Consider the following 13,379-nt stretch of genomic DNA (forward strand, 5'->3'; position numbering starts at 1 on the left):
GCTTCGGGAAGTCCTCAATCTTCTTGAGCAGTGCGTGTTCGATGACTTCTGGTGTCCCATAACAGTCTTCAAGACGTTGCCAAACCAGGTCGAGGCCTGCTGTGGGATTGAGGACGAGCGCTGAGCGAATTCTCTTCGCCTGCCTTGACGACTCAGCTCCGAGCCACTTTGTCATCAAGTCTAGTTCTTCTCTGGCTGACAGATTCAAGTCCTTGGTGGTACTCAGGAAGGACGCTTTCCATGACCAATAATTTTCAGGACGGTCATCAAATTCTAGGAGGCCTGAACTTAATAATTCTCGGCGAGTAAGGTACCTAGCGAGGTCTTGTGCGCCTTGCGGCTCGGACGAGGACTGCTTGGCTGGATTGGCCGAGTGTTGTGGAGGTCTCTGCAGGTGAGTCTTACTTGTTTCTTCTCTTTTAAGCTCAGTGTCTCCGAAAACGGGCCGTTTGTTGCTGTGGTGAGTAGCTGGTTCTACGTCGAGATACCTGAATGTTTCCTTTGAGAACAATTTGGAGTGTTGTTGTACATACTCATTTGTACGTTGCACTGGACTGAGGGGCTGTTCCAGATCATATGTTTCCTGGCTGGGCTCCCTGCTTTCGCTCTCCTCACCTTCTTCATAAGCTGCGGCTTCGGCTTTAGCGGCAGCGGCAGCTCTCTGGCTTTGGAGAATGTGGAGAATGGCAGCGAGTTCAGCTCTCTGCTTCGTAACGCTAGCGTCGAGGTCGGCTTTCTGCTTCATCACACTAGCTTCTTTTTCAGCAAGGGCCAATCGAGCCTGGGCAGCTTCTGCCTTGGCACGTGCTTTGGCGGCTGCAGAAGCTGTCGATGACGACGGTCTGCTGGACTGCCGAGATGATCTAGTGGATACTTTAGAGGACTGTGCTGTCTGCTTCGTCACACTAGCGTCGAGGTCAGCTCTGCTTCATCACACTAGCGTCGAGGCCAGCTCTCTGCTTCAACGCGCTAGCGTCGAGGTCGGCTCTCTGCTTCATAAGGTCAGCTTCTTTTTCAGCGAAGGGCAATTGAGCCTGGGCAGCTTTTGCCTTGGCACGTGCTTTGGCGGCTGCAGAAGCTGTCGATGACGACGGTCTGCTGGACCGCCGAGATGACCTAGAGGATGCTTTAGAGGGCTGTGACTTGGCATCGTTAGCTAGGAGAGGCTCATGCTTCTCGCTTGGCTGGTCGGCGTCCTCTAGGGTATATTGTTTTCCTGAGCGTAGACTCATGGTAGCTGAGTGGTATCTTCCTGTGCTTGAGCCCGCTGTGCTGTTGTCTTTTTACTTTTTTGCCCTCGCAACGCGATCCTATGCAGAGCTAGACAGATAGCGAACAACTTGATATCTTCCAATAAAATCACAAGGCTTGACTTTTCTTGTAACGCTTTACTGAAAGATTCTTATTGTAAAACTGAAATACAACACAGAAATAGAAGGACACATTAGTATACAGACGCATAATTGATATGTGTACACAAATTTAGGTACGCCTGGGCAACACAGTACGTCTGGCAACGAATATACATTTAGCAAGCTGGAAGGCATTCTCTTTAAATTAGCCCTGTACATAGTGTATCAAATACAGCTGCTAGATAACCAGCTAGACCGAGAAAAGTTACAACTAAACATTTTCTACAACATACAGTGTACGCTAATCGTCTATAGCATTCTAAAATACTTACAGACAAACAATTTCCAAGACTCAAGCATGGGGGCAATACAACTGAGGAGCAACGTGGCGCAGGTCCTGTTCCGGCGGCGGCTCCACGAGGAATGAGCTCGCAGTCCCGTGGGGAGCGTGATGATCTCATCACGCTCGGGGTTGTGACGTCGTCACGTTTGCCGGTCGTTGCGTCGCTGGCCATTGGGGCCTAAGTCGGGAGCGGGGCTGGAGGCCAGGCTGGGCCGGTGCTTGCCGCGGGAGCGGAAGGTAGCGGCGCTCCCGGCGGCTGATCGATGCGGCCGAAGACGCTAGGCCGGGCTGTGCCGGCGGCCTTTCTGGAGAGCAGAGTCGGGCCGGCAGCCGCCTCACGCACGTCACGTCGTACGTGACGTGACGTCAGCACGCTAAGGTGCGTCTTAAAGGGGCAATGGCCCTAAAAGGTGAGTTAAAGGGGCAACGGCCCTAACAGGTAAGTTATACATATATAAGTAGGTTATGTACATACAGTAAGGTTAAGTTAGAGGGAGAGACAGCACAGCCATCAATGTACCGGAAAAAGAGGTGAGGGAGGGGACCTGAGTAGGACTGGAACAAAGAATGTTCCACATATCCCATGAAAAGGCAGGCATAGCTAGGACCCATGCGGTTTCCCATAGCAACACCTTTGATTTGGAGGAAATGAGTGGAGTCAAAGGAGAAGTTGTTCAATGTGAGAACAAGTTCAGCCAGGTGAAGGGGGGTGGTGGTGGATGGGGACTGGTTGGGCCTCTGTTCAAGGAAGAAGCGGAGCGCCCTCAGGCCATCCTGGTGGGGGATGGAGGTGTAGAGGGATTGGACGTCCATAGTGAAAAGGAGACAGTTGGGGCCAGGAAACTGGAAACTGTTAAAGTGGCAGAGGGCATCGGAAGAGTCGTGGATGTAGGTGGGAAGAGACTGGACAAGGAGAGAAAGAATAGAGTCCAGATAAGATGAGATAAGTTCCGTGGGGCAAGAACAGTCTGAAACGATGGGTCTACCAGGGCAGTCCTGTTTGTGGATCTTGGGAAGGAGGTAGAAGCGGGCTGTGGGGTGTTGGTGAGCTATGAGGTTGGCGGCCATGGAGGGAAGATCTCCAGAGGAAATGAGGTCAGTGACAGTCTTGGAAACGGTGGCTTGATGTTCGGTAGTGGGGTCATTGTCCAGGGGGAGGTAGGAGGAGGTATCGGAGAATTGGCGTTCAGCCTCCGCTGGTTAGAGGTGGGTTCGCCAAACAACAACAGCACCACCCTTGTCAGCAGATTTAATGACAATGTTGGGTTGGATCTGAGAATGGAGTGCTGCAAGTTCAGAGGGAGGTAGGTTGGAGTGGGTAAGGGGAACAGAAATTGAGACGGCCGATGTCACGCCAGCAGTTTGCAATAAAAAGATCTAAAGAGGTTAAGAGGCCAGAGGGAGGGATCCAGGTAGAACGAGAATTCTGCAAGCTTGAGAAAGGGCCAGCTGTGTGGGGGGAAGACTCCTGGCCAAAGAAGTGGGCACAGAGTGACAGAAAAAGAGCTCAGCGTCGTGGCGAGCTCGAAATTCATTGAGGTGGGGGCGTAAGGGGAAGAAGCTCAGGCCTTTTCTGAGGACTGATCATTTGGGGTCAGAGCGGGGAAGGTCAGAGGGGATAGTGAAAATACGGCAGGGGGTGAGATTGGAGGAAGGGATGGGGTCAGAGGAAAGTGAAGGGGAAGAAGGAGTCATCTTTTGTTACTTAACTTGTCCCATTACCATCTCTTTTTGCCTTGCACCATCATCTCTTTTGTGTCTTAATCTCTTCTGCCTTCCATCCTATCACAGACCTTCACTTTTGTTCTTTCCTCCCCTCCCCCTTTCCCTGCCCCGACAATTGCTTAAAAACCTGTTCCATCTCCAACTTTTTCCAGTTCTGACAAAGGGTCATCGACCTGAAACGTTGGGGGAATTTTATCAATGGCGGCGCGTTGGGCGCGACTGCTGGCTGTTGGGTTTCAGTCCCCCCCCCAATGACGTCCGGCCACCCCATGCTATTTTCCCTTGATTGATCTTGTTAAGCCTGCCCAGCGGGCTTAGCAGGCAATTAAGGGAAAGCCGGTGACAGGGAACGTCAGTGTATGACGTTTCATCTGTGAAAAATGTTTGACAGATAAATTGTCATCAAACACTGACAATCTCTGTTCTTTGGTAAGCCCTTGTACTCAAGACTCACCAAACCTCTTTCCTGAGCAGAAAGCACATGGCTGTTGCATTGGAGAATGCATCAGCCATTCTGTCATCTCTGCCGTGGCGATGAGGAGCCTCAGGATCCCCAAGGGTTGAAGCCTGCAGGAAGAAACAAAGATAAGGAAACTTTATCTAACACTTTTCACTCACCTCCCATACTTACCTCTCCACACTTGCACCCATCACTCACCTCTACAGCGCACTTTTCGACCCCTCTCACCCTCGCAGACCCACTGCTCGCATCGCTGACCCTGGCGGGGTTTCCCGACGTCGGGGAGCCCGCACTTGTGTTGGTAAAATGGGGATAAGCCTCTTAACTGCCTGTTAACTACCTGTTAACAGGCAGTTAATTGGCTCTAATCCCCTTCCCGCCTCGATGAGACGGGTCCCTGCGTGAGTTGGGGACCCGCCTCCCGGGAAGATGGCACGGAGGCGGGGTGGTAGCGGGTTCGGTACCGCTCCCAGTTTCTGCCATTTTCCCGGCAGTCCCGCCTCCAAACCCACCTCCCCAGGGCTGGGAAAATCCCCCCCATAAACTCTGTTTCACTCTCCACAGATGCTGCCTGACCTGCTGAGTATTTTCAGCGTTTTCTGTTTTTATTTCAGATTTCCAGCATCCGCAGTATTTTGCTTTTGTCCAAAAATCTATTGATCTCTGTCTTGAATATACTCAACGACAGAGTATCCATAGCCCTCTGGGGTAGAGAATTCCAAAGATTCACAACTATTTGAATGAAGAAACTTCTCATCTCTGTCCTAAATGGCCGACCCCTTATTCTGAGACGGTCACCCCCAGCTCTAGGCATCCTCCTAGCATCTACCCTGTCAAGCCCTTTAAGAATTTTATGTTTCAATGAGATCACCTCTCATTCTTCTAAATGCTAGGGACTGCCTAGTCTCCTCAATCTCTCCTCATAGGACAATCCCCTATCCCAGGAATCAGTCTGGTAAACCTTCATTGCACTCCCTCTAAGGCAAATATATCCTTCCTTAGGTAAGGAGACCGCTGGAGGTGGCTCTTCCTCATCTTCCAGTTCCTTTTACATAGAAACATAGAAGATAGGAGAAACATAGAAGATAGGAGCAGGAGTAGGCCATTCGGCTCCTCGAGCCTGCTCTGCCATTCAATGAGATCATGGCTGATCATCCAAACTCAGTACCCTGTCCCTGCCTTCTCCCCATATCCTTTGATCCCTTTAGCATTAAGAAATATATCCAACTCCTTCTTGAATATATTTAATGAATTGGCCTCAACTGCCTTCTGCGGTAGAGAATTCCACAGGTTCACCACTCTCTGGGTGAAGAAATTCCTCCTAATTCTGTCCTTTTGGGGTCAAGGTGGATTTGCTCCTGGGAGCTTGTAATGATAAAGCTAGAAGGGTTAGGGTGCAGAGCGTGTGGCCACAATACAAGGATGTGTGTGTGATGAGATTGTATGGAGCTTGTGAGTGAGGATAGGTTTGAAGGATTAGGGATGAGGAATAGTTGTGATATCTAAGGAAGCTGGAGTGGCCACATACCTCTAGGCAATATGTCTCATGCTGTGCCTGTGTCCATGGTATCTGCCACTCCCCTCCTACTAACCGCCAGCACTGCCTCCTCAAGGGAACTGATCTCATGGAATCATGCTTCCCGTCCCCCGGTCAGGTCCTGCTGGTATCTGTTATATACTATCTTGTCCTGGAAGAGAAAGAGTGGTGATGTGAATGAGTGTATTGGCAGGTGTGTTTGTGTGCCTCACATGGTTGAATAGCTGTGAGATGTATCTGAGGTGTGAGTAGTGTTTGTGAAGCATGCAGTAGTGTGGGTTGTGTGAATGTCAGTGTATAGTTGGTGGGTTCAGTGTGTTGAGATTGTGATGCTGCTGGTGGTGCAGTTATTGAGGAGTGTGCTTGTGAGCTGGGATCTTACCTTGACCACTTGTGTCAAATAATTACATTTTTTGCAGCACTGGCGCCATGTTCTGGGGACAGTGCTCCTGGCTGTGACCTCCTGGGGAATCTCCTCCCACATCCGTCGCATTAGTTGCTTCTGTGGCCTCCTTCCCCCCCCCCGCGGGGTACATGACATCCCTCCTCCGTTGTATCTCCTCCACCAAGACCTCCAGTGCCGCCTCTGAGAACCTGTGAGCTCTCTCCCTCGGTCCCTAAGCCATCCTGATACGTGCCGTTGTCTGTGAGCCAACACACTCCACACCTTCAGTGGAAGTGCGTGTGTGAAGGAATTAAATACCGCTCCAGGAAAATTGCTCCTGATCAGCGCTTGAGTGCTAAATGTGCAGGTCTCCGTTTTAGCATATCCAGGCACATTTAAATCATGGTAATCAGCAATTGGCCCCAAAATTGCAAGCTAAATCCAGACTTTTAAACAGGCACGTCTTATTAGCACAGCATCCACTTAGTGGCTGTGTTCACCCTTTCCCAAAATAAACCCCATAAGCTTTGAAATGACTGCTGGGGATACCAGTGGCAAATACTTCATGAGTGACTGACATTGCTGTCAGTCACTCACAACCCATGAGCTGTGCTCAGCGAGAGTGCTGGTTAGGAAATGGTGGGTCTGATTTTTCCACCCGTTTAAATTAATGGATGAACAAACCACCGCGGATCCGTGATTTCCCAACCACTGCTCCCTAAAAAACCCCGTCCTGTGCCCAGAATGCCCATGGAATCCATTCTAACCATGACGTAATTTCCCTGTCTGCTAGTTTAACAGAGCTGTTCGATAACTTGGTCCATTAAATGGGTGAACACTTCCATTAAAACAATAGGCAAAGGTATGGTAGATGAATGAGTGAAACGTTAATCTGATAATATGGAGAAATAGTAAATTCTAGGCTATGGAACTCTTCTTTAATAGAAACATATAAACTGACCATGATTAGACCTATGTGGCATTCCTGGTGTCTAGCTTGAAGTGCCACAGGGTTGGGGGTTAAATTATTGGGCACCAGCAGCTATTAAAGGGCTGCTGGCTTCCCTTCACGTTTTGACACTTCTTGAGGCTAACCTTCAAGTTCAGCTTTTGTGTGCTACTTCAAGGGAAGCTAGGAACACCTGACTGAACTCATCGCATAAAGTACTGTGAGTGTGGTGCATGCATTGTAATGATGCGCACAGGCAGAAGAGGTGACTCGTAATGCATTATGGGGCATAGCAGTGCAGATGGGGGCTGATGGTCACATGACCCGTCAAAGGTGCCAACTGTGGACCTGGGGCATAATGGTCCTGTTGGTGGAGGCTAAGAACAGCAGATACAGGAACAAAATGATGGCCCTGTTTGAAGGAGTGGCCACGTGGAGGGGTAAAGTTACAAACAAATTGTGAGGCACCCCAGACACATTGTAGTGGCTTATTAAATTCTGGGGCCTTAATGGGCCTCGAAGACTGTCAGAGCCCTGGGCCTTCATGCTGAAAGTGCCTGTGGGCCACATTGCTCTGCCCTGCAGTACTTTACAGCACCCAGCAATCACAATATCCGCTCCATAGAGTTAATATCTGTTAGATTTTATCCATTGGCAAGATTTGGACTTACTGCTGTTTTTTGTCAACAGAGACTCGCAGGCCGGCCCAAGGTAAAGATCTACCATAAAGAAACAACTATTTGAAAGATGTTTAAATTGTGGATCATGAAGCAGTGGTAGGAAATGGTGGGATGGGCAAATTGCTTGTTCACTTTCTCAGCTGGTGATACAATGGTGGGCCAACCTATAAGTTGGGACAATCACATCTTAAAAAACTGGTAACACTTAAAGACATCCTTATTACAGAGATAACCATAAAGTACTCAACCTTCAGTCCTCATTCCTTATGACTTCAACCCAGCTTCCATTCACTCCTGGTACATCTTCCATGGTAAGCACCATGTTGGGTGTTGCTTGCCCAAGGTTCTTTGGGTAGATTTTTCACTGTTCAGGTAGTAGAACAATGACTGTGAGTGGGAAATGTGCCGGGAAAACAATTTCACCAGCTCACCATGGCCAGCCACTACTTCCAGACTTTCCTGTACATATTAATGACTAGAGTACGCCCCCCAGTGGCTCCAGAATATCACTGCAAGCCCGCCTTACATTATGAGAAATGGTGCTAACCACGGAAAATGTACCACAGACAGCGTACCAGCAGAAAGGTGTGGGGCCCATCCGCCATCAGTTAGATCGGATTTCTGCTGATAGGAAAATCTAACCTAACTATCGTGGAGTGAATGGAAGCTGGGTTGAAGTCATAAGGCATGGGGACTGAAGATTGAGTACTTTAAGGATATCTCTGCAATCCCTTCATAACATGCACTTCCACTCCTGCCAGAGAGCTCCTCGGGACTTGCATGGGGCTGACTGTGTTTGGGCGTACTGGATCACCCGAGTGTGCAGTGCAAAGAGGAAAATCAGGCAGGAAACTTGGTCGTGCGCTCATAATGGAACTCATCGGATTTTCCTCTTTGCACTCAGTTGATCTACTATTCCAGAAGCTACCTTCTAATGTCCTTAAGCCAGGGCCACTCCATGTTTTGGCTTCAGTTGGACTGTAGCTGCATCTCAGCATCCTGCAACTCATCAATCCAAAATGTCTCCCCTGACAATACCGCCAAACTCTGCACGGTTACACGAGACAGAGCACATGTAGCAATGCCTTCTCTTCCCGCCCTCCCCCAGCCCAACCATTGTTAATTTCAAAGTTTTCCAAGGATCTGCCCCCTCCTCTGCCTCATCTACATTCTGCCCCTTAGCAACTTCAGCTGCAAACATGGGATCAGCTTGCACATGTATGGTCATGACACCCAACTCTACCTCTCCATTTCTTGAAAATTCCAATGCTTCAGTGTTCTCAGACTGATGTCTGATGTCCAGTTTTGGATGAGCCACAATTTCCACCATGTAAATACTGAGAAGAATAAAGCCATCATATTTAGACCACGCCATATCCTTGCCACTGATTCCATTCCCCTACCTAGCCATTGTCTCAGGCTGAACCGGGCTGTTCACAGCCTTAGGCCTAGATTTTCAGTGTGCCGTGAGGCGGGCTTTTAGGCGGGCGGGGGGCAAAAATCATGAATTCGGGGGTCCCGACACCATCACGCCCAAAACCCGCCTCCACGTAAGTTTCAGAGGAGGCGGGTACCCGCCCCGCACTGGGACCCGCCAACCCGAGGCGGGAAGGGATTAGTGCCAATTAACTGCCTGTTAACAGGTAGTTAACAGGCAGTTTTTAGCCTAATCCCTATTTTGAGGGGTGTCGTGTGGGATTCCCGACGGCTCCAAACCACACCAGGTTAGAGCAGGCGGGCCGTCAGGTTGAAGGACTTGGAGGGGTCGCGATGTCGGTGTTCAGGTGAGTGATGGGTGCATGAGTGCAAAGGTAAGTGTGTTTGGTGTGTCTAAAGTGTGTAAAGAAGTTTAAATTACCTGTACTTACCTTAACAGCCTTTCTTCCTGTAGGCGTCGGGAGTCCATCACTCAGCCGGCACTGAAAGCTGAATGGCTGCGATCTGTCAAAAGTGACCGCCTTCAACTTTTAGTGCCGGTGAGAGTTCTAACAGTCTGTGTAGAAGGACTCAGGTTAGAAGTCAGACTGTCAGTGTTTGACAGCTTCAAACAGCTGTGAAACACTGATATTTCATCTGCCAAGACCTCTTGACAGATGAAATATCAGTCTGTGACGTCACCTGTTGCCGGGTGGCCCTTAATTAGCCTGCTGAGCCCGTTGGGCGGGCTCAACAAGGTCAATCAAGTGAAAATCGCGTGGATTGGCCGGACGTCGATGTAGGCGGGACTAAAACCTGAAAGTTGTAGTCCCGCCTCCTTCCCGACAGCTTAATGAAAATCGACCCCTTAGTGTCCTATTTGACTCCGAACTGAGCCCCAGCCCATATCCTCCCCATCACTAAGTCCGCCTACTTTCATCTCCATAATCTCTTACAACCTTACAATCCCACCCCCCTCAACACAAATTCTCCACTCCTCTGACTTAGGCCTCTTGTGCATCGCCACTTCACCCCACCAGTGGCTGCTGTGTCTTCAGACACCTAGGCCCCACGATCTGGAATTTCCCCCCTAAGTCCCTCCACCTCTCCCATCTCCCTCCACTTCTTTAAGACCCTCTTTAAAAACCCAATTATTTGAGCAAATTTCTGGTCACACTTCTCCAAATATCTCCTTTGGCTCAGTGTAGAATTTATTTTTCTTGTGTCACTGTGAAGCACCTTGGATTGTTTTTCAACATTAAAGGTGCTATCTAAATGCAAGTTCTTGTTGATGTTGGGCAAAAGGCCTTCCATGCTCTAACCCAATATCATAAGACATTAGTACAGCAACAAGCCACTTCAATGCTTCAGTTTATAAGTTTCTAAATTTAAGTCTTTGAATGTGTCACCAACCTCATTTTCTAGGCTGAGTTTTGTTGGATTTCATCCATGTTGAAGAAAAGCTAATGACTGACCTCAACCAAGGGGCCCTCTCTTAGCAGGGGCCAGAAACTCAGGCCTCAGATGCCTGCCGCAGCTTAATGTAGCCCTGGCCTCTGTGCTGGACTAAGAAAGTCCATTTTTTTTCATTTATATTAACAACAACAACAGCAACATCTTGTACTTATATAACACCTTTAATGTAGTAAAACATCCCAAGACACTTCACAGGAGTATTATAAGACAAAACATTTGACACCGAGCCACATAAGAAGAAATTAGGGCAGGCGACCAAAACCTTGGTCAAAGAGGTAGGTTTTAAGGAGCGTCTTAAAGGAGGAAAGAGAGATAGAGAGGCAGAGAGGTTTAGGCAGGGAATTCCAGAGCTTAGGGCCTAGGCAACAGAAGGCACAGCCACCAATGGTTGAGCAATTATAATCAAGGATGCTCAAGAGGGCAGAATTAGAGGAGCACAAGTATCTCGGGGGGGTTGTGGGGCTGGAGGAGATTACAGAGATAGGGAGGGGAGAGGCCATGGAGGGATTTGAAAACAAGGATGAGAATTTTGAAATCGAGGCATTGCTTAACCGGGAGCCAATGTAGGTCAATGAGCAAAGGGGTGATGGGCGAACGGAACTTGGTGCGAGTTAGGACACGGGCAGCCGAGTTTTGAATGACCTCAGGTTTACGTAGGGTAGAATGTAGGAGGCCAGCCAGGAGTGCGTTGGAATAGTCAAGTCTAGAGGTAACAAAGGCATGGATGAGCTGAGGCAAGGACGGAGACAGGCGATGTTACGGAGGTGGAACTAGGCGGTCTTAGTTATGCCGCAAATATGTGGTTGGAAGCTAATTTCAATGTCAAATATGACACCAAGGTTGCGAACAATGTGGTTCAGCTTCAGACAGATGTTAGGGAGAGGGATGGAGTCAGTGACTAGGGAACGGAGTTTGTGGCGGGGACTGAAAACAATGGCTTTGGGCTTCCCAATATTTAATTGGAGAAAATTTCTGCTCATCCAGAACTGGATGTCGGACAAACAGCCTAACAATTTAGAGACTGTGGAGGGGTTGAGAGAAATGGTGGTGAGTTAGAGCTGGGTGTCGTCAGCGTACATGTTGAAACTGATACGATAGCAAAATACTGCGGATACTGGAAATCCGAAATAACAACAGAAAACGATGGTGTTGGGTGACCGCTTTTGCGGAACACCTCCGTTCAGTCCGTAAGGGTAACCCCGAGCTTCCAGTCGCCTGTCATTCCAATTCACCACTCCATTCCCACTCAGACTTCACCGTCCGCGGCCTCTTGCATTGTTCCACGGAAGCTCAGCATAAGCTCGAGGAACAGCACCTCATCTTCCGATTAGGCACTTTACAGCCCTCTGGACTCAATATCGAGTTCAACAATTTCAGATCATAACCTCGGCCCCTATCATATTTTTATATATTTTTTATCCACACTTTTGGTTTGTGCCTTTTCCTTTTTTTTTCTCTCCCACATGGCAGCTGTCTCTCATTCTGCCAGCGCATTTCACACTTCATCTAGAGCCGTCTTTTGTCTCTTTACCTGTCCCATTACCATCTCGTCTCGCCTTGAATATCTCTTAATGTCTCCTCACCTCTCACAGAACCTCCCTTTTGTTCTTTCATCCCCTCCCCTATTTCCCAGCCCCCAAACTTGCCTTTTAATCTGTTTCATTTCCTGCTTTTTTCTCAGTTCTGAAGAAGGGTTTCGACCTGAAACGTTAACTCCGTTTCTCTCTCCACGGATGTTGCCTGGCCTGCTGAGTTTTTCCAGCGTTTTCTGTTGTTATTTATGTTGAAACTGATGCTGTGTTTTCAGATGATGTCGCCAAGGGGCAGCATGTAGATGAGAAATAGGAGGGGGCCAAGGATAGATCCTTGGGGGACACCAGAGGTAACAATGCGGGAGCGGGAAGAGATGCCATTGCAGGTGATTCTCTCGCTACGATTAGGTCGATAAGAATGGAACCAGGCGAGTGCAATCCCACCCAGCTGGACGACGGTGAAGAGGTGTTGGAGAAGGATGGAGTGGTCAACCGTGTCAAAGGCTGCAGACAAGTCAGGAAGGATGAGGAGGGATAGTTTACCTTTGTTACAGTAACAAAGGATGTCATTTGTGACTTTGATGAGAGCCGTTTTGGTACAGTGGCAGGGGTGGAAACCTGATTGGAGTGATTCAAACATGGGGTTGCAGGAAAGGTGGGGACAGATTTGGGAGGCGACAACACATTCAAGGACTTTGGAGAGGAAAGGGAGGTTGGAGATGGGACGTTAGTTTGCAAGGACGGAGGGATCAAGGGTTTGATTTTTTGAGGAGAGGGGTGATGACGGCAGATTTGAGGGAGAGGGGGACAGTACCTGAGGAGAGAAATCTGTTAACAATGTCAGCTAACATGGGAGCCAGAAAAGGAAATTGGGTGGTCGGCAATTTGGTGGGAATAGGGTCGAGGGAGCAGGAAGTGAGTCTCATGGACAAAATGAGTATGGAGAAGTCATGAGGGGAGATTGGAGAGAAACTGGAGAAAGATGTGAGTTCAGGGCTAGGGCAGGGGGGAACCTTAGAGGAAGTTTGGCCCGGTGGGCTAGGGGAAGGAAGGGAAGTGGCAGAGGCAGCTGAACAGATGTTCTTAATCTTAAGAAGTCTATGAGCTCCTCACAATTGTTGTCAGAGGTGAGGTTGGAGGAGATAGGGGAGAGGGGTTCAAGAAGACGGTTAGCAGTGGAGAATAGAAGCCAGGGTTTATCTTTGCATTCCAGAATGATTCTGGAATAGTGAGCAATTCTGGCAGATGGAAGCAGGACCCGATCATGCTTTATGTGGTCCAGCCAGATCTGGCAGTGAATGGCTAAACCAGTTGTCTGTCAAATCCGTTCAAGTCTGCGTCCCTTGGACTTAGCGAGTGAAGATGAGGGCCGCACTAGGGGGAACGGCCAGACTGAGAGAGAGTAATTGTTTTAATAGGGACTAGGGCATCAAAGGTGGTCGTGAGGGTGTGGTTGAGCAGATCGGTAGCTGCAGAAATGTTGTGGTGAATGGAGGGCCAAAGGCTGGACAGTTGGGATTTCGT

At 49.0% G+C, this 13,379-nt stretch overlaps 1 protein-coding gene across 2 annotated transcripts in view; it reads left to right on the plus strand.

Moving 5' to 3' along the window:
- LOC147116895 (uncharacterized) overlaps positions 1 to 13,379 on the plus strand; it is a 231,763-nt gene that overhangs the window by 70,717 nt on the left and 147,667 nt on the right. For both annotated transcript variants that reach the window (XM_085987334.1, XM_085987335.1), the window contains one exon: positions 7,442 to 7,462. In XM_085987334.1, the coding sequence (XP_085843460.1) occupies positions 7,442 to 7,462 (21 nt within the window). The remainder of the gene's footprint in view (positions 1 to 7,441; positions 7,463 to 13,379) is intronic.

The sequence above is a fragment of the Somniosus microcephalus genome, chromosome 5, assembly GCF_052327205.1.
Source record: "Somniosus microcephalus isolate GS21.2 chromosome 5, FLI_Smic_1.0, whole genome shotgun sequence".
NCBI classification, from domain to species: Eukaryota; Metazoa; Chordata; class Chondrichthyes; order Squaliformes; family Somniosidae; genus Somniosus; species Somniosus microcephalus.